The sequence below is a fragment of the Platichthys flesus genome, chromosome 20 (assembly GCF_949316205.1).
Source record: "Platichthys flesus chromosome 20, fPlaFle2.1, whole genome shotgun sequence".
In the NCBI taxonomy this organism is placed as follows: Eukaryota; Metazoa; Chordata; class Actinopteri; order Pleuronectiformes; family Pleuronectidae; genus Platichthys; species Platichthys flesus.
In genome coordinates, this window is record NC_084964.1 from 20,867,855 (window position 1) to 20,888,353 (window position 20,499).

At 49.2% G+C, this 20,499-nt stretch overlaps 4 protein-coding genes and 1 long non-coding RNA gene across 7 annotated transcripts; 4 read left to right on the plus strand and 1 right to left on the minus strand.

The window, feature by feature from the left end:
* Nucleotides 1-344: 344 nt before the first annotated feature.
* Nucleotides 345-10,556, minus strand: LOC133931568 (kinesin-like protein KIF20B). The gene is made up of 31 exons (XM_062378473.1): nt 10,460-10,556; nt 9,531-9,637; nt 9,367-9,456; nt 9,157-9,261; nt 8,929-9,067; nt 8,447-8,631; nt 8,323-8,365; nt 8,081-8,223; nt 7,699-7,771; nt 7,338-7,449; nt 7,189-7,260; nt 6,957-7,103; nt 6,719-6,881; nt 6,333-6,608; nt 6,038-6,135; nt 5,808-5,928; nt 5,590-5,707; nt 5,406-5,467; nt 5,092-5,211; nt 4,659-4,980; nt 4,402-4,523; nt 3,694-3,867; nt 3,350-3,498; nt 3,112-3,254; nt 2,471-2,548; nt 1,994-2,202; nt 1,783-1,872; nt 1,561-1,623; nt 1,403-1,484; nt 799-935; nt 345-657 (listed from the first exon to the last, which is right to left on the minus strand). Exons 2-31 carry the CDS (start codon nt 9,633-9,635, stop codon nt 574-576), a joined length of 3,825 nt encoding a protein of 1,274 aa, XP_062234457.1. The 5' UTR covers nt 9,636-9,637; nt 10,460-10,556; the 3' UTR covers nt 345-573.
* Nucleotides 615-3,277, plus strand: LOC133931575 (uncharacterized). Its single transcript, XR_009911912.1, has 3 exons — nt 615-714; nt 994-1,076; nt 3,149-3,277. It is a non-coding gene; the product is annotated as an uncharacterized LOC133931575 (long non-coding RNA).
* Nucleotides 10,557-10,983: 427 nt separating the features above from the next.
* bbs1 (Bardet-Biedl syndrome 1) lies at nt 10,984-14,462 on the plus strand. The gene is made up of 7 exons (XM_062378474.1): nt 10,984-11,104; nt 11,375-11,783; nt 11,864-12,046; nt 12,384-12,515; nt 12,655-12,761; nt 12,848-12,968; nt 13,071-14,462. Exons 2-7 carry the CDS (start codon nt 11,412-11,414, stop codon nt 13,899-13,901), a joined length of 1,746 nt encoding a protein of 581 aa, XP_062234458.1. The 5' UTR covers nt 10,984-11,104; nt 11,375-11,411; the 3' UTR covers nt 13,902-14,462.
* A 285-nt stretch (nt 14,463-14,747) lies between these two features.
* LOC133931573 (leukocyte cell-derived chemotaxin-2-like) lies at nt 14,748-15,696 on the plus strand. Of its 2 annotated transcripts, none has more exons than XM_062378479.1 (4): nt 14,748-14,876; nt 15,005-15,116; nt 15,216-15,367; nt 15,453-15,696. In XM_062378479.1, the coding sequence occupies exons 1-4, from the start codon at nt 14,846-14,848 to the stop codon at nt 15,617-15,619; spliced, it is 462 nt and encodes a 153-aa protein (XP_062234463.1). In that variant the 5' UTR covers nt 14,748-14,845; the 3' UTR covers nt 15,620-15,696. The 2 variants fall into 2 exon arrangements, with proteins under 2 accessions (XP_062234463.1, XP_062234464.1); XM_062378480.1 differs by having other exon boundaries at nt 15,216-15,325.
* A 137-nt stretch (nt 15,697-15,833) lies between these two features.
* On the plus strand, nt 15,834-19,708 carry minpp1b (multiple inositol-polyphosphate phosphatase 1b). 2 transcript variants are annotated; one of them, XM_062378477.1, is made up of 7 exons: nt 15,834-16,602; nt 16,742-16,942; nt 17,417-17,611; nt 18,100-18,197; nt 18,291-18,421; nt 18,528-18,661; nt 18,822-19,708. In XM_062378477.1, exons 1-7 carry the CDS (start codon nt 16,200-16,202, stop codon nt 19,073-19,075), a joined length of 1,416 nt encoding a protein of 471 aa, XP_062234461.1. In that variant the 5' UTR covers nt 15,834-16,199; the 3' UTR covers nt 19,076-19,708. The 2 variants fall into 2 exon arrangements, with proteins under 2 accessions (XP_062234461.1, XP_062234462.1); XM_062378478.1 differs by lacking the exon at nt 17,417-17,611.
* The last annotated feature ends 791 nt before the right edge of the window (nt 19,709-20,499 follow it).

The window sequence follows — 20,499 nt, forward strand, 5'->3', positions numbered from 1 at the left end:
TAACCACTGACACAAACTGGTGTCATAAGAATCCGTTTCAGAAATAAGTTTATATAAAAAACTGTGATCTGTGTGAAATCAAACACATTCTGTGCCTGTGGTATATTTGAAGGCCACAGTGTGTGTACACAAACACACACACATGCCTGTTATTTACTGTGAATATATACAGTGAATGTTTTCTGCGTATATACTTTTTAGGCTGTTAACAGAGCTGACAATATACAAAATTATATATGTATAAAATCAGATTAGTGTTGAATTTCCCTTCTTGTTCTTCTTTATGCAGGTTTCAGTGAGTTTGGACCTCCTCAGCCACCGTAGCAGTAAAGTGAAGCAGAGGAGGCCGAGAATAGTTTTTATTTTTTTCATCAAATGAAAGATTCAACATTCTCGCTTTATTGACCCGACAACAAAAAGGTCCTGAAACCACAAAGTAAATATCTAAAAATATTCATTAGACAAAACAAGAACATGAACTGTGCAGTAATTTAGCCAAACACAAGAAAAGTGTCAGATTTGATTCTTCTGATGTCGTAAAAAGCGTTGCAGTGATGTCACGAGACGATGAGGTCACTTCCTGCAGGTTTTGGAGCGCAGCTGTCTCCTGATGATCAGGTGATCACTCTCCTTCTCCTCCTCCACTCCTCCGGTCGTCTGGATCAAAACAACACGCCACATTAGATCCACATCACATGACCATGCAGGCTACAGGTGGGACACATCTCATGACTGTGATTGGCTCAGACTGTTTTAAAATCCTTAATGACTTGTTAATAAAATGGCCGCCTGTCTCACCATGTGCGGAGAGACAAACAGTGGCGACGAAGCCTCTGTTTTATAAAGCTTCCTCCGTCCTCGCCGGGGTCGGCTCACTGTGGTCACCGCCTCCCTCTCCACGGCGTGTCCGCTGACGAGGCCCATGATGGTTTTAGCTGCAGAGAGGACGAGTAGAAACCAAATCAGGAAACAAAAGAATCTTTTCTGTTAAAGGGCTCCATTCTGCTCCTGTGATGTCATCAAGCCGCGACGTTCACACAGTTGGAGCCTGAAGGACTCGGACATGTTCCTACGAGGTGAGTTCACACCATCGTGTGCGGCCGCTAGCTCAGCCTCTTCCGGAGGAGGACGTTGAGTCTTAAAACACGATGCAGTTGAATGTCTGGGCTTGTGGACACTTGATGACATCACAGGAGCAGATACCTCCATATCATCCCCTGTTTTTCTATTGTTTGATTTTGTGTAATGAATCAGTTAACAGTTGATTCAACTGAACTATCCCTTCAAGGTTAAACGTCTCAAAATCATAACATTAAATTCATTGTACTTGTGTGACTGTCCACCAGGGGGCTGTGTTTGTGTTGATGGGACGTTTGACGGTGACAGGAAGTTGAACTCTGACCTTTGCTGCCCAGGATGGACGGAGAGCTGTGGATCAACTCTCCGATCTTCTGCAGGGCGCCGCCGTCTCTCTTCACCGCTGACTGGAGAGAGAGAGTCACATGTTAGACAGCGTCTCACCCCCCCTCCCCTCACACATCTCTCCACCCCCCCCCTCACCTGATGAGGGCCTTGTGCGTTTCCTCTCTCTTTGTTCCTCTTGTTCTCACTGGTCACCAGCTCCTGAAACACACACAAGATGATGTTCACACTCACACACATGATCATTTTCATGTTCACACACACACGCACGCACAATCACATGCACGCACACAAGATGATGTACACACACACGCACGTGCAAACACACATACACTAAGACACACATGCACTAAGACACACCTCCACTTCGCAGCTCTTCCTCTTCCTTCCAGTGGTTTTGAGTTTCTTCCTGTCGGCCATGTTTAATCTCTGAGGAGACACATGGACGTCCTGCTCAGGGAGATGGACACACACACAGACACACACAGACACACACAGACACACACAGACACATGCGTTGAGGGTCAGAGAGTCTTACAGGTGAGTTTTGATTCCTCTGTGATGAACTGACCTGTTTGTGTTTCTCTCTCTCCTCCTTCAGTCTCTGTAGTCTATCCATCTCTCTCTTCACCTCCTCATACTTCTTGCTCCTCCCTTCTTCTTCTTCCTCCCTCTCTCGTCTCCCCCTCTTCTCCTGGAGTCTATGCATCTCCTCCTTCAGCTCCTCCACCACCGACCCTTTCCTCTCCTCTGCCTCCACGTTCACCTTCTCATGCAAATCTGAACGGGAAACACGTCAGACCCACGGACCGTCAGACCCACGGACCGTCAGACCCACAGACCGTCAGACCCACGGACCGTCAGACCCACGGACCGTCAGAACCACAGACCGTCAGATCCACAGACCGTCAGACCCACAGACCGTCAGACCCACGGACCGTCAGACCCACGGACCGTCAGACCCACGGACCGTCAGAACCACAGACCGTCAGACCCACAGACCGTCAGGTCCACAGACAGACCAGATGTAGTTTCAGACTAATGTTACCTTGTGGGTTCACAGACTCAGTCTGGGTCACAGCTCCTGACACAAGTTTCTCTTTGTCCATCAACACTCGCTGCAGCTCTGAAACAAACAGTATTCATCGTTATTAATTGTATTTATGAACATATACACACACACACATATATATATCTATATATATATATAGATATATATATCTATATATCTATATAGATATATCTATATATCTATATATCTATATATCTATATAGATATATCTATATATCTATATATATATATATAGATATAGATATAGATATAGATATAGATATATATATCTATATATCTATATATATATATGTATTTAATACAATATTTTATTTGTAAAGCTTATATTCCCAAATTACAGTGTTTCTCACAGATCTTAACAAGATGAACTTCTTCTGCTCTGAACCCTCAAGAGTAAAATTTGCCATTTTCCCCATTGTGGAATAATAAATGGTCATCTGATCTTAGAGCCACTAACGGGGACACGTCAGAGACACATGTGAGGGGGAGACGGACAGGGGACCAACAGACAGAGTTAGTAGTTGTAAGATGGACATTGTTTCATGAGGAGTCATGAGGAGGTGAAGCCTGTTTGCTCTCAACCATAACCCTCATGATGATTCTACACTTTTTCTCACCTGGTTTCACTCGCTCTTCTCTCTTCCTCTCTTCCAGTCTGCCTCGCAGAGCACCGCCCTCTGAATCCAGCTCCGCCCTCAGACGCGAGTATTCAGCTCTCTGATTGGCCAGCTCCTCCATGAGCTCCTTACACCTGTTCTCACTGATGAATAGTGGAGGAGGAGGCTTCAACATTGTATTGTTGTACATTAATCAATAAATCTGATTGATAACAGTATTGATGAGTGATCAGTCCACCTGTGCATCAGTGTTTCCTGCAGTCCACTCTTCTCTCCTAGCAGATCTTGGATCTGTTGTGATTTGTTAGCAGATCTCTCCAGCGCCGCCTCGCTCTCCTTCTTCAGCTCGTCCATGGCAGTGTGGAAAACACTCTGCCCCTCCCCCTCCTGAAACATCAATCAATCAATTAATCAATTAGCGAATTCAACAAAAGAACAAGCTATAGGATGGAGTACAGATCATAATAACTAATGACAGGATGATCAATTTAAACACGCCCCCTTTTGAAATCATGACAAGCTGACCAATAAATGATCGATCAGCTGGTCAGTTATATAAACAGCTGATCCCATCAAAGAGACCTCTGCTCTGTGTCTCAGTGTCTCCATTTCGTCTCTCAGGCTGTTGATGGTTTGGCTCTTCTCTTCTGATTGGCTCTGCAGCTCCTGGAGGCGGGTCTGGGTGCTGTTGAGCTGCTCTGATAGGCTGTCAGATCTGTCAGTCTTCTCTTGGACCTGCTTCTGGATGCTGGTCATCTGGACGGCAGGTGAATTAACAGAATATGAAAAGGTTAGAGATCAGTGGGAGCTACAGCTCAGAGCAAACCAGTCAATGGAAACAATCTTATTACTGATTAACTGAAATGACTCATCATCCATTTTGTTAAATAATCAATTAATCAATTAATCAATGAATCAATTAATCAACAGTTTAAGGACATTTCTTTCAAGCCTGAATATGAAACAGCTCCTGGTTCCAGTTTCTCAGTTGTTTAAAGGGGACACAGTGGATATGGCTCCTTGGGGTCTTAATGAAATGTCTAACATATTGTGGTCAAATACCACGAGGATCATTTAAACCTTCTGACCCTGTCTAAAGCAGCCCTCCTCAGCTTGACCTGGTTTGAGTCTGAGACAGTTTTTGGCAGTTCTGTGACAGACCACCGGGTCACTGTGGGTGCTGCTGTGTCCGGGTCAGACAAGTACGGTAAAGAAGAAGAAGAAGAAGAAGAAGAAGAAGAAGAAGAAGAAGAAGAAGAAGAAGAAGAAGAAGAAGAAGAAGAGCTGTACCTCCGTCTGCAGATGGAAGATTCCGTTGACAAGAGCTTTGTTCTCCTTCGTCAGCCTGGACGCTTCTTTCTGCTCCGACTCCAGAGAGGAAAAGAGCGAGAGACACTCAACACACTCCACTTCTACAGGGGAGAGAGAGGGGGGGGGGGGGGTCCCAGACAAGTATTTAGCAGTAGTTTAAAGTTTGTTGTGGAACTTGTAATCAAGAGAAATGTTTACATATTATATCTTTGAAGATATTAAAGTCCAGCTCTCACCTTTCAGGTCGTCAACTGTCTGCGTCAGCTGACTCTGCATCTTCTTCAAGTTCTCCACCTCCTTCTGTCGTCTCTGCAGCTCGTCCTCCAGCTCCTTACTCTCCACATCCACGTCTTCCTCGGCATCCTCCCCCCTCTTCCTCCTCTGACTCGTCCTCATCTCCCTCATCCACTCCACAAACTCCTCCTCCCTTCTCCTCCGCTCGTTAATCTCCTCCTCCTTCCTCTTCTCCCTCTCCTCGTCCTCCTCTTGTCTCTGCCGACAGCGACACGTCTCCTGAAGCTGCAGCAGCTCCGACCTGATCGACTCCACCAGAGCTCTCTGACGCACCAGCACACCACATGTTACAGTCGCTGTTTATTTTTCCGTCGGTGTATTGATTGAATCATGGATTGAACATTTCTGCTCTGATGGGGGGGGCAGCGTGCTTACGTCTCGAGTGGCGTCCTCCACCGTCTTGTCCATGGCCGCCTGCACCTTGTTGATGACGTTGTCTTTCTGCTCACACATGTCCATCAGCTCTGAGAGCTTCTGTCGCTGCTGCTCCAGACTCTAGGAAACAGCACGACATCAGGTGAGGTCACAAGGGGGAAATGACTGTCCAATCAGAGTGAGCAAAACAACCATTCAATCCTGCGAGCAGTGAAGGCAGCACGCCAGCCTTCGAGTGATGCGTTCATGTACAGCTCTGTCTTAGAAGAAGAAAGGGTCGTCACACACACCACAGAAGAAGACAGGTACAGTACCTCCAGAGCTTCCTGTAGCTGATCCTGGGACTGCTGCTTCTCCAAGCGCAACGCCTCCAGCTCTGCAGCACACACAGAGGTCAGAGGTCAGAGGTCTACGTTACAGCAAGCAAACAGTTACACTGTGCGTGTGTACCTGCAGTGTCTGTGTGTACCTGCAGTGTCTGTGTGTGTGTGTGTGTACCTCCAGTGAGTGTGCGTCTGCTCAGACAGTGTTGAACACTCTGTGCGTCCTCTCTGATCTTCTCCAGGTCTTCACTCATTGAGCTGATGATTCCCTCCAACACAGCCACCTGTTCCTCCTGACAAGCAACCAATCAGCTGACAGGACGTGGCTTCTGTAGCGTGCTCCCTGAACTACAGCGTGAAGACACAACTAACCCATCAAAGGGAAACACTGACCTGGTTGCTTTCAGCATTTACAGCCGAGAGGTCCACCGTCTTACTGACCAGATTCTTCAGGATCTCTACTCGCCTCTCGGCCCGCTCCTCCAGGATCTCCCTCTCCTTATCCAGACGATCACTGCGACACACACACACACAGACCGACAGCCCGTTGTTACTGACAGAACAGAGCGGTTTGTTACTGATCCTTCAGTTTGCCTCTGGTCACATGATCACGATGCTGTTACCTGTAATCTTTCTCCATCTTGTTAAAAAGCTCCATGAACTCAGAGCTGACTTCTTCTCTAATCTGAGCCTCCAGACGCAGCGCCGCCTCCCTGTCCGACTGACACACACACACACACACACACACACACACACACACACACACACACACACACACACACACACACACACACACACACACACACACACACACACACACACACACACACACACACACACACACACACACACACACGTTGAACTCAATACCATCAGGGACTGTAAATAAAGACCATAAATAACTGTGTGTATTTTTACCTTCTCTTCTTCCTCCATGGTGCCGTCCTCTTCCTCCCCCTCGTCCTCCTCACCCCCTGCCTCCATCACAGTTCCCTCCATCACACTCTCCCCTTCATCATCTTCATCCTCAAACACATCCTCCAAGGTCGTCTCCCAGGCGACCAGCGAGCTCTTCCGGCCCCGCCCCGACACGTTCCTGCGCTGGTCGGCCTCGTCGATGATCATGGACAGTTCCATGGCCGACCTGTGGGGGGCGTCGTCTGGGACCACAGGCCTGGAGTTCAACACCACCACCTGAACGAGGGGACGTCTCATCGTTGGTCAAACACTTCTTTTATTTAAGATGTAATGAAGCTTCTCTACAGTTGAACATCACAGGAGATGACATGAATTGAGTCGTCCACCTTCTGAGCGAGGGCAGAGAACTTGAGGACGTTGAGCGTCTCGTCGAAGCAGGCGGCGTTCTGATTGATGTTGACGACCATCGAGACGCGTCCGGCACCACAGAAGAAGAACTGCAGGAAGTGGGTCAGTTTGGACTCCCTGAAGGGGATGTGATGCTGGAACCTGCAGAGACAGGAGACACAGTTACACTCCTGCACTTAACACACTCCCACAGACCCACACAGCAGCGTGTCGTACTTGGCGTGTTGGTTGAGTCTCATGGCGTTGATGCACTTCCCGAGCGTCAGCAGAGAGCTGTTGATGTTTCCCGCCTCTTTGAGTCTCTCTCCAGTGTTTTGAGTCCGAGAACAACGCTCCGAGCCGGCGAGATCACACAGTGCCAACCTAAACACACAACACACACAGTCAGCGCAGCCTGTACACCGAGGTCACAACACGCCACACAAGTTACATGTGCAGGGAGACGGACTCGCTGATGCCGAGGACTCTGGGAACTCCGACATCCTCCACTTTTAGGATCCTGACGGAGAAGATGCTGTGGCTGCAGAGACAAAGAAAGACGCTGGTCACATGATCACGTGACATCCACCTGACACACACACAATCTGATCAGCTGACCTCCTGCTCGACGCCTGGTTCAGTTTGGTGGATGAGAAACTCTGGTTCTTCTTCCCGATCTTCATCACTCTGTACGCCTCCTCAGAGCTGCTCACCTGGACCCAGCGCAGGTCTGAGTGGACACACACACACACACACACACACACACACACACACACACACACACACACACACACACACACACACACACACACACACACACACACACACACACACACACACACACACACACACACACACACACACACACACACACTTATTATTTCATCTTACACCCAAAAAAAAAGTCACAAACATGAGAAGAGATGTCACCGTTAACAGAGGAGAAGGGACATTGTGACACAAACACTTGCAGTGTTACCTTTGATGAAGGAGTTTCCTTTGACGTCCTGAGACAGACGCAGCACCGTCCTCTTGTGGTGACCTCCGGGAACCTGAACGTCACAGAGTCATCAGACCATCGACCACAGATCGGTGTCAGGACACTTTAAACCCAGGTTCCTTTCACGACTCCACGATGTAATAACAGTGTGTGTGTTTGTACCAACATCATTATTACATCAGAAATGAGGCTGGTAACACGACTGTCTGTTAGTCAGCTGGATGAACCAGTACGCTAACTGAAAGATGTTTTATGAGTCAGAGGAACTCCTTACATTTTGATGCAGATCTGGAGCACCCCCTGTTGGATAAAACATAAGTGTGTGTGTGTGTGTGTGTGTGTGTGTGTGTGTGTGTGTCACCTGTTCCAGCAGATCATGGATGTTGTCATTGTAAATCTCGCAGAATGAAACCCAGACAGAGAAACGGATGTTTGAATCGACGTCCAGACAGAAACTGTCGGCTTCAGAGACACTGTTCATACTGTCGGTGCTGAGAGAAGAGCCTGCACACACACACAACACACACACAACACAAACACACACATGTTCAGTTCTGCAGCTGATCTGATTTCTTATTGTTGTGCTGAAACCAAGTCACCAACCTTCCAGAAACGTGGACCGTCCAGACGTCTGACTTTTGTCACTCTGCAGAAAGAAGAAAACAACGTCCTCAAGCTGCTTCAGGATGGTTCTGCTTGTGTTGTGTTGTGTTTGTGTGCGTCTCACCTCTTTGAGCAGCCGCAGCAGGTTCCTCTTGCTGCTGCTCTCAGCCACCTGCTGGTCTGGAGTCAGGCGGGTGAAGTCTCTGCAGCGCTGCGGCTTCAGGTCGGACCGAGCGTACAGACGCCCCTCGATGCTGTTGAAGATGATGGACAGAGACCTGGGCAGCAGACCCGAGTCATGATCCGGACCTGAGTGAGAACAACAGTCAGAACCTGACAGCAGACTCAACACATGCTGAATATTTCCTGGTTCCAGTCTGTTAAAGTGTGAGTCTTCTGTGTTTCTCTCATGTCAATCAGCTGATTTTTGGTTTCCAGTAGTTGATTGGACTTCACCTTGAACAACATTTTCCCTCTGAGCTGATTCATTCTGAGTTATTATTCAGAAAGATAATAAGAAAGTGTTTCTATGTTGGGCTCTGGAAAAGAATCAATGAATCATCTTCTGTCGAGTGACTCAGTTGATATGAGGGGAGGCGTCCTCACCGAGGAACGTGAAGGTCTTTCCAGCGTTGGTGACTCCGTACGTGAACACCAGACAGTTCCCTCCTTCCAGAACGTCTTGGACCAAACCCCGAACCGAGCTCTCAAACACCCTCCTCTGACTCGCCTCCGCACCGAACACCTGGACGAGCACATGAACGCCATTTTGAAAAAGCTTCAGCGGTGAAGTGAACGTCTCTTTGCACAGAGCAATGCTGTTGCCACGGTTACCTGCGTGAAGCTGAACCTCTGTGCTGTCTGTGGGAGGGACTTTGATTGACAGCTCCTGGGAGCCTTCAGGACCACGGTGTCCGGCCCCTCAATGGTCACACACTCCTTCAGAAGAAAACACATTTATTCAGGTTCATATGATTTTCCTTCATTCAAAAGAACCCCCCCGTTCTCAGTTCTTGTGTCTTCATTCAGGAGTCTGAGTGTTACCTGCGACTCTGCGTTGCCGCTCTCATGTGCAGTGAACGGTCGAACCCTCAGGTACACCTGCAGGTTCTCCGACTGCGTCTGAGCTCCACCCTGTCAACGTGAGGAGCACATGGTCACCAGGTTCTGCTCATCAGCTCAGTCCAGTCAAACACCTGCTAACCTACCTTTGCTGGGAGAGCAGCAAATTCCCCCAGCAGGTCCCTCCTGATGTCATCCACCTCCACTGGTCCCACTCGCTCCGGCTTCCAGGCTAAACACGACTCCATCATGTCTGTGAACACACCCACACGCTTACTATCATTTACAGAACATTTCTGGTTGTGGGATAAACCCCATGATGTGTAATGTGGTTGTTGAACAGGTCACACAATGTGAACCATGACAATTATAAATCCAGAGAACGACTTCAGACAGAACAAAAGACAAAAGTTAAACCTCAAACGAGACACAGTGAAAACAGAAGAACATGTCCCCGTTCATAAGGACATCACTGAATACTGAGCTATTTGTTTGATGGTTGTCAGATGATTTTAATAATGACAAAGATGTTTTCAGGAAACTTATTCCAACCAAAGTCGAAAGTCTGAATTTGAAAACTTTTGCACCAACTTCCTTTGATACAAAGACTCAACCTTCATTAGTTAGAAACATGAGATTTTAAGTTTATGGGTTGGACAATAAACACAAACATCACTGGGCACAGCATCCGAGTCAGCGCTGCACAGCGATGAGTTTAAACACGACCCACGGCGCATTCTAATCGTTTATGATGTTTTAAGATTTGAAACAAAGTTCGTCTTCACTTGGTCACGAGACCGAACCCGGAGGAAAGTGTCACGTGCAGTCAGAGACGGAAAGAGATCAGTTCAAAGAGCGGAGTTAGCTTCAGAGTGAACTGAGGCTAACGTTGTTGTTAGCATTAGCCACAACTAGCTCACCCTCACGAACACACCGTTTCTACGTCTGCTACAGACACGTCCCTGTTCACATGTTCCCGCACAAGTTCACATGTTCCCGCACAAGTTCACATGTTGTGCGGGAACATGTGAACACGTGCGAGAACAGGACGCTGAGGACTTTTCTCTGAACTCACAGAAAACATCGAGTCGCTTCGCCGCCGTTTGTTCAAATGGTTCCGACGCCGCAGCCGCCAAATCTCGCGAGAATAAGGCGATCCCGCGGTTTCATAGATTCCTCCATGATGGATTTATAATGTGATTTATATGCAGATGACATGAGAACCATGATCATATGTGTGTTGACATCGTGAGTCACTGAAGCTACAGTCCGTGCGGGTGTGAGCCAGAGGGCGTCACTGCTCCGGATCACGTTAAACATGTAAACAACAGGTAAACAACACGTGAACCTGAACGCAGCTCCACTGTTTAAACCGGGACCTGACGACCAATCACAGAGCCGGAAAAAGACAACGTCACAGGTGTCGGTCAGGATCTCGCGAGATTACGAAGTTCGACTGAAGAGACAAGAAATGATGAAAAGATCGAACACAAATATTATTATTATTATAAGAATATAGAAAAGCATGATTCAACTGTTTAGATATTTACAAAACAAAATCCCCGAAAGAAAATATTAAAAAAATACTGTCTGGCGGTTGTTGATGACATCATCATAGGAGGACGGCGCAGATCAGGATCAGGATCAGGACCCGGACCAGGATCAGGACCAGGACCCAGACCAGGACCAGGACCCGGACCCGTACCAGGACCTGGACCAGGTAGATAATCGTCTGTTTTCGTCTGAATCAATCACATCGACGATCGATCGTGTTCCCTCGCGACAGGATCAACGACACGTTTCCATGACGACGGAGGCGGGATTAGCTGAGCTGGTAGAACCATAGATATATTTATATATAAAGGCTATATATATATTTATATATAAATATGGGTAGAACAGCTCATATGTGTAACCCACCTGTGTGTAACCCACCTGTGTGTAACCCACACCTGTGTGTTAACCCTAAGCTGTGTGTAACCACCTGCAGCAGCTGCTCCTGTCAGACGTGTGAACAGGTCGTGGTCATGTCTGAGTCGAGCAGCGATGGAGGGAAGTGGCTGGACGCTCACTACGACCCGGTGGCCGGCCTCTTCAGCTTCTCGTCGTGCGTGGACCTGGCGGACCTGAGCGGGGACGGGGAGAGTCGGCTGGTGGTCGGAGACCTGGGCTCAGGTTCATCGGGCATGAAGCTGAAGGTGTACCGGGGGACGGCGCTGCTGAGTGAGAGCACCCTGCTGGACCTTCCCTCTGGCCTTGTCGCCTTCTTCATGGACCTGCACGAGCCACGCGTCCCCGCTGTGGCCGTGGCGTCCGGACCCTGCGTCTACGTCTACAAGAACCTGAGGCCGTACTTCAAGTTCACGCTGCCCGGTCTGGAGGTCAATACGCTGGAGCAGGTGAGTGTTTGTGTCGTGGTTGGTCTCAGGGTTGCGATGCCAGTGTTCCTGTGACGTGTTGCTATGCTCTGATTGGTCAGGACGTGTGGCAGCAGGCGAGGGAGGGTCAGATCGACCCTCTGACCCTGAAGGAGATGCTGGAGAGCATCAGGAAGAAGGCCGATGTCCCCCTGTCCGTACGTTCGCTCAGGTTTCTCTCTCTGGAGACCAACGACATGGACGAGTTCGTCCAGCTACACAAACAGCAGCCAATCAGACGACAGGTAACAGTTGCATCATCATCAGCATCATTTCATCAATTAACCAACATGGCAGGTGACTTTAGTGCTGAACATCATAAACATGCAAAACCTCATGGAACTTCTACTCAGACTCTTTCCTTTGGTCCATGTCCCATCTGCTTACATGGAGGAGGTTTATAGTCTATATTGCAGCCAGCCACCAGGGGGCAACCAAGAGATTTGGCTTCACTTTCCGGAGCCGTCATGTCGTCTTATAAAGTGACGTGAACGCAGCAGAGGGGGAGAGACAGGAAGTGGCGTCTCAGTGAAAACGGCGGTGATCATTACGGGTCTTTGATTTTCTGTGATGTTGATTCAGACGGTCATCACCTGCATCGGGACCCTGAAGAAGAGCACGGCCGACGAGGACGGCGTCAGCTGTTTGGTGATCGGGACCGAGAGCAGCGACGTGTACGTCCTGGACCCCGAGGCCTTCATCATCCTGTCCAAGGTAACGGCCACTCAGGAGGAACTCAGGAGGAACTCAGGAGGAACTCAGGAGGAACTCAGGAGGAACTCCGGGTCGTCATCAGGCTCTGAGCTCTAACAGCAGCTCTGTCTGGTTCTTGTCTTTTTGAAATGACGTGTAGATGACGCTGCCGGCTCCTCCCACCATGATGGATGTGACGGGTCAGTTCGACGTGGAGTTTCGCATCACGGTGGCGTGTCGCAATGGAAACATCTACATCCTGCGCAGGTGAGACACATGAACACAACCTCTGACATGGCGGGAAGACGCTAGCTGATGTTGATGGAGCTGTGATGCGCCTGGCGTCTCCTCAGGGAGTCGGACAAACCGAAGTACTGCGTGGAGCTGGCATCTCACCCGGTCGGGCTGGTCAGAGTCGGGAAGAACGTCGTGGTCGGCTGCAGCGACGAGAGTCTGCAGGGTTTCACGCAGAAGGTAAATCCACTTCATGGGGGGGTCTTTCCACTTCTATGAACCACCTGACGTGAGTCTGACCAATCACAAGAGAAGCTGAACTGTGTGGCGTTGTGTCCTCAGGGGAAGAAGCTGTGGCAGACCATCCTCCCTGCTCCCATCACCACCATGGCGGCCATGGACCTTCCCACTCGGGGGTTCCAGGCGGTTCTGGTGGGCCTTGCTAACTGTGAGGTGCAGCTGTACCGAGACAAGAACCTGCTGAGCACCATCAAGACGCCAGACGTGATCACCAGCATCTGCTTTGGCCGGTACGGACGGGAGGACGGGACGCTGATCATGACCACCAAGGGAGGTGGCCTGATGGTGAAGATCCTGAAGAGGACGGCGGCCTTCGCCGACAGGGACAGCGCCCCCGGGCCGCCGCTGGCCCAGAGCGTCCGCCTCAACGTGCCCAAGAAGACCAAGCTGTATGTGGACCAAACGCTGCGGGAGCGGGAGAACGGTGTGGCCATGCACCGCGCCTTCCAGATGGACCTGAGCCGCATGCGACTCGCTGCTGCCAAAGCTTACGTCAAGGCCCTGGAGTCCAGCCTGTCGCCGGTGTCCTCCAGCCTCTCCGAGCCGCTGAAGATGAACGCCGTGGTTCAGGGTCTGGGTCCGTCCTTCAAACTGACCCTGAACGTTCAGAACACGGCGGCCTGTCGGCCCGTCATGGACCTGGCCATCAGCTTCCTGTACGACGAGAGCCTGTACCGCATGAAGCACCCGTACATGAGGATCCCGCTGCTGGTGCCCGGACTCGTGTACCCCGTCCAGACCTTCGTGGAGTGCACCAGCGACAAGGGCATCTCTGACATCATCAAGGTGTTCGTCCTGCACGAGGGGAAGAGCTGCCCCCTGCTGACCGCCCACATCAACATGCCGGTGAGCGAGGGGCTGATGCTGAACTGACCGAGTTAAAACAGGAACCCGGCCGAGCAACGTTTGGAAACTGAAAGTTAAAAATCATTAGATCAGAATCCGGAGGCAAAGAAAGAGAAACACAAAACTGAAAAAAATGATTTAAGTTCCACTTGATGAATGAATGTTGTTCATATTAATCTTGAATAAATAAAAGCACCTTCTTCTGACTTTTTTTAAAACAGCAAAGTCAAACGGTTTCATCTGTCCAATCAGATTCTGTTCTGTTAGTCACATGATACCAAACGCAGTGACCAGTTCACATTCGTTTCTTTCTTTACCTCCAAACCAGGATGACGTCATCATCATTAGTCGTGTTTATAGAAATGTAAGATGAGACGTTGATTCATCAGGTGAATGTAGGTTTTTGTGTCAATGTTTTTCACTTTGTTGTTTAGTTCAGTTATGATTGTAATGTAACAAAGATTCATGTAGTTTCATGAACTTAACTCAGGGATAAAAAACATGAACACAACACATGTTCTTAAATTCTGTTTTTTTCTAGATGAAGTCTGGTTTGTAGAAAACTGTAATAAACTTATAGTCAACACATTTCTACTGAAGTTATTTATTTTTCACGTCAGTAATTGTTACCACTTGGCTCAAGGCTGGACAAGTTATGGAAGATGACGCATTTTACAACTACATCAAAAACAAATTCTGTACAATCATGATTCAGAGGCTTTCAGGAGCCGTCTGTATTGTGTCTGTTGTGTATCGGAGACTGGTTAATGTTTTTATCTGCTCACATGTAAACAACTTTCAGAACCGTCAGGTAAACAGCTGCTGAGTCCAGAGGCCTCATGTTGAGACATAATAAAAAGCCCTGTCCCTGTTTGTTTGTCTCTGGACTTTCCACTGTGTCGAAACCTCAGATCTTTATAAGCCTGAGTGAGCAGGCAGGCGGGTCAGAACCAGTCAGAACCGGTCAGAACATGAGAGCTGTCGGGGCTGTCGTCGTGTTGGGTGAGAAACTGAAATTACTGATCTGACAGTCATCCACCGCTCCGGGATAATCACACAAACGCAACAACACATGTCAACACAACTTAAGAGAAACAATCAGCTATGTGTGTGTGTGTGTGTCTGCGCAGCTGTGTTGTGTGTGTGTGATGCTGTTCGGTTCGGGCAGCTCTGCAGTGGAAACCCTGCGAACAACAGGCGAACATCGGACAGCTGGGGTCAAGGTCACTATGGAGCCAGACGGTAACACAACCACACAGATCACCAACACACAACCTGCAGCTGCCTACACGTTGACACCAGACACGTGGAGACAAGTCAACAGCTGATTGGTTGTTTCAGGGGAACCAGGGTCCATGCAGGTCTGGACATCGTGTGCAGCGACGGGGCGGCAGTCTACGCTCCGTGTGACGTCACCCTCGGAGGACGACTCACCGTCTACACCGACGCCAGTAAGGCCGCCATCAACAGCGGCATCAACCTGCGAGCAGAAGGTCGGTGCCCCGCCCCCTCCCAGCAGACTACATCAGCTCACTGATTGTGTTGTTGATTGTGTTGTTGTTGTTCGTGTTGTTGCAGGTCTGTGCTTCAAGTTGTTCTACGTGAATCCAGACCGGACGTCCGGCTCGGTGAGGAAGGGTGAGCGGATCGGAACCATGATGCCCATGCAGAGCGTTTATCCGGGAATCACGTCACACGTCCATGTCCAGTTGTGTGACAAGAGCGACCCCACCCAGTACTTCTGAGTGTCACGTGTCCTCGTGGGCGGGGCCAGTGGGCGAGCCAATGGACTCGTGGAGAATCAATAAAAACATAAAAACAAGTTCTGTGGTTGGTTTCTTTCTGATATATTTCCTTATATAAAGAATTATATTAAATATAATAAAGTTCTTGTTTTCACATATCTACACAAACATCAGTGAATGAAACACGAGATAACAAGAGATGAAAAGTAACTGGTCTGGAGCTAGTTTGTTAGATATATATATATACATATACACATATATATATATATATATATATATATATATATACACATTTACTGTGTATAAGCTCCTCGTATCGACCTGGTTGCACGCAGCTGACGTCCTCACCTGCTCCTGTCTCTGAAACATTGATCTTTATTTCCAGGCTGAAGAAGTTGCGATCGAGTGACGTCAGATGTTTTAACAAACACGTCGTAAAAAGATCATAATAAAAAAACAATATATAAAAACTTCTGGAATGTTATTGGTCGGACACAGAGAGGGCGGGACTTCGAGGTCAAAGTTCATTTGAACCCGGAACATCAACAAAGTGACTTGACTCCCTCCGGTTCTCACCGACATGTTGTCCGCTTCACTGCCCACAAACCGTGTCCTGCTGGCGGCTGTCGGCCTGCTGCTCGCCCGCCCGGCCTGCTCCTCTCGCTCGCTCCCGGACATCCCGCACATCGCCACTTACTTCGGGACGAAGACCCGGTACGAGGAGGTGAACCCGCAGCTGCTGCGGGACGTGTCCTCCTTGAACGCGTCCGTCCTCATGGCCCCGGACAGCGAGCGCTGCTCCCCGGTCCACCTGACCGCCGTCATCCGGCACGGGAGCCGCTACCCGACCGCCAAGAACATCCGCAGGATCCAGAGACTGAGCGAGCTGGTCCGGGGAGAAGCCTCCAGAGGCCCCGGCTCCGAGGACTGGCTGCGGGACATCCAGAGCCGCTGGGAGATGTGGTACACCGAGGACATGGACGGTCAGATATATATGAATATTTATATGTATTTTTATATTTATAAAATATCAACGTCACTAGTTTCTAATATTATTTGATATTCATGTTTTGTATCAATTAACTAATTTCCTGTTTCCTCTGAACTGTGACGTGTCCTCAGGTCAGCTGGTGCTGAAGGGCAGGGACGAGCTGCGGCAGCTGGCCGGACGCCTGGCCGCCATGTTCCCGTCCCTGCTGTCCCTCGAGCACCTGACGAAGAGGAGGGTCCGCTTCACCACGAGCTCCAAGCACCGGTGCGTGAGCAGCGTGGAGGCGGTGCAGGACGGGCTGATGGAGCACTGGGGCCACGCCCACTCCGCAGGTGCGCTTCACCTGACACACACACACACACACACACACACCCCCAGGTCTGTGAGACACTGTGTCTCTGCAGAGGACAGGTACACACACACACACACACACACACACTCACCCCCCCCAGGTCTGTGAGACACTGTGTCTCTGCAGAGGACAGGTACACACACACACACACACACACACACTCACCCCCCCCAGGTCTGTGAGACACTGTGTCTCTGCAGAGGACAGGTACACACACACACACACACACACACACACACACACACACACACACACACACACACACACACACCCCCAGGTCTGTGAGACACTGTGTCTCTGCAGAGGACAGGTACACACACACACACACACACACACACACACTCACCCCCCCAGGTCTGTGAGACACTGTGTCTCTGCAGAGGACAGGTACACACACACACACACACACACACACTCACCCCCCCCAGGTCTGTGAGACACTGTGTCTCTGCAGAGGACAGGTACACACACGTTGTGGACGATGAGCTGATGCGTTTCTTTGAGCGTTGCCGTGGTTACGTGGAGGGGGTGGCCAACAACCGCTCGGCGCTGCTGGAGGTGGACAAGTTCAGAGACGGGGACGAGATGGAGGGAGTGAGGAGGAGGACGGAGGAGAGACTGAACCTTCCTCAGCACCGACTCACACCAGGTAGAAGTCTGTGTCTCCTGTAGACTGAAGTCTGTCCCTCTGTGTCCCCTGTAGACTGAAGTCTGTCCCTCTGTGTCTCCTGTTGACTGAAGTCTGTCCCTCTGTGTCTCCTGTTGACTGAAGTCTGTCCCTCTGTGTCCCCTGTAGACTGAAGTCTGTCCCTCTGTGTCTCCTGTAGACTGAAGTCTGTCCCTCTGTGTCCCCTGTAGACTGAAGTCTGTCCCTCTGTGTCTCCTGTAGACTGAAGTCTGTCCCTCTGTGTCTCCTGTTGACTGAAGTCTGTCCCTCTGTGTCTCCTGTAGATTAAAGTCTGTCCCTCTGTGTCTCCTGTAGACTGAAGTCTGTCCCTCTGTGTCTCCTGTAGATTAAAGTCTGTCCCTCTGTGTCTCCTGTAGACTGAAGTCTGTCCCTCTGTGTCTCCTGTAGACTGAGGTCTGTCCCTCTGTGTCCCCTGTAGACTGACGTCTGTCCCTCTGTGTCCCCTGTAGATCTTGTTGAAGCAGCGTTCTTCCTGTGTTCCTATGAGCTCTCCATCAAATCTCTTTATTCTCCGTGGTGTTTCCTGTTCGACGAGAATGACGCCAAGGTGCAGACGTGACTGAACACACACACACACACACACACACACACACAGTGGAGGGTCAGAGGTCATCTCATCGGTGATGATGTCACTCCACAGGTGCTGGAGTACAAGTCGGACCTGAAGCAGTACTGGAAGCGCTCTCATGGTCATGTGATCAGCGGTCTGTCCAGCTGTCCTCTCTTCCATCACATCTTCAGGACGCTCGACAGAGCTGGACGTCCCCGCAGGTCCAGATTCAAGAACAATTAATCAATCAAGTTCATTTTCTCCTTCTAATCTGTTTTCATTGGACGAACCCATCACCATCATCACGTGACCTCTGACCTCTGACAGGTCCAGCGAGGCGTCCCCCGAGCCGGCCTCCATCCTGCTGGGTCACGCTGAGACGCTCCTCCCCCTCCTCTCCCTGCTGGGACTCTACAAAGACCAGACTCCGCCCACTGCCAACAACTACCAATCACAGCACGGTACGAAGCCCCGCCTCCACCCTCGCGTCCAATCAGACATGGCGTAGTGTGACATCACGCCTGTGGGTTGCTGCAGATGCTCTTAGTGGTCACTCTGAGTACTGCAGTGTGTGCGCTGTCTCAAACTGAAGAAGTGAAAAAGCAGTTTCGTGTTTTCCAGGAAGAAGTTTCCGGACGAGCCGGATCGTCCCGTACGCCGCCAACCTGCTCTTCGTCCTGTACGACTGCCAGCGAGGCCCCCGGGTGCAGCTGCTCATTAACGAGTCGCCGGTTCGATTCCCGGGGCTGGAATCGGAGGTTGCCCCGCTGTACCGGGACGTCCGGGCCACGTACCGCCACCTACTGGACGGCTGTGACTTCCACAGGGAGTGTGAGGGGAGGGGCGGAGGACGAGGACCAAACACTGAGCTCTGAGAGGTGAGGCACCAGGTCCCTCCCTGTCGCCAGCTGTCCAATCACAGCCCAACTGTTGACGCATCATGTGACCGCGCCTCGTCCTGCAGCGTCCTCTGGGGACACAACCGACGCTGCACGAGACGTCGAGAAGGTCCACGACTGACGGATGACCGTCCAGTTCGATTTATCATCTCTGACCAGTAACACAGGTCTTAATTTCCTCTTCTTCTTCTGCACCGATTTAAAGGCAGCCACGCCCCCTGCAGGGGACTCGGTGACCTTTAACCTTTGAACCTTATCAAGGACACAGTTTAACTTTGAAACTTTACGTTTATTTATTCTGATGTTAATGATCATATGACGGGTTTGTTTGATTTTCTTCTGATTCTGATTGTTGATGCTTTGACCAATGGGATGTCTCAGTCTGAGGGAAGGTTTTCACAATAAAAGCTCTGGCTAGTCTGTAGTGATGGAAATAGATTAGTTTTGCCGTCGGGGGGGAATTTGTTTTTGGTCTTTGTGCTTAAAATGGTTAAAAGTGACGATTCAGCTTTTTATAAATTGTCCCTTTTTCAGATTATTTAAAATTACCCTTTTTGTTTTTATTTTCTTTGATGCCAAATCTATCTTAATAAAAGCTTTAAAAAGACATTGATTAATAAAAATGATCTTTACAGTGTTTTTGTAACTTTTTATCCTGTAAGAAAAAACTTGATCTATTTTTCCATGCCAATATTTTATTCAGTCATGTTATGACCAATAAAAATTAAAATAAGTGTTGGTTCAGTGTGAAAGATAAAAATTAATGTAATTTGTTTTTAATTTAAGAAAAAGTATTTATATGGGAATAAACTGTTTCAGGGAAGATTGTAAAATGTATTGGTCATGTGCTTAGATTATTTTATAAAGACATTTGTATAATAATTTATGAAGTAAAATATTTTTTACTTTTATTTTCCTTTAAAAAATATTTATTTTACATTAAGAATTTGAAATCTAGCCCTTTATTTGCATCATGACCTAATTTGACCAACTTTGATCTATAATCACATGACATTATGGTCATAGATGAAGTTACAGCAGCTTCTCGTTCACACCTGTCACGTGTGCTCAGTGTGAACCTGCTCTCATCTGGAGGAGAACGAGGCTCCAGTGGTGGACCTGCTGGTCCTGGTGTTCTCTGCTGCTTGGTGCTGGGAGCTCAGGTCCACTAGAGGGCGTCGGCCTCAGGCCTCCTCATGGAGTCTTCATTTCACCCATTTTTTTTCACTGATTCACAATAATGTTTTCTAAATGGACGGATTGATATCTGAAGTTGACCTGACTTGGTGTTTTACTGGGGGAGTAAACGAGCCCTCATTGTGTCAAATACATTTTCTGGTCTTTCACTTTCAGTAATGACTTGAAAGGGCCAGTAGGGGGCCTGAAGAGCCTCTAAGACC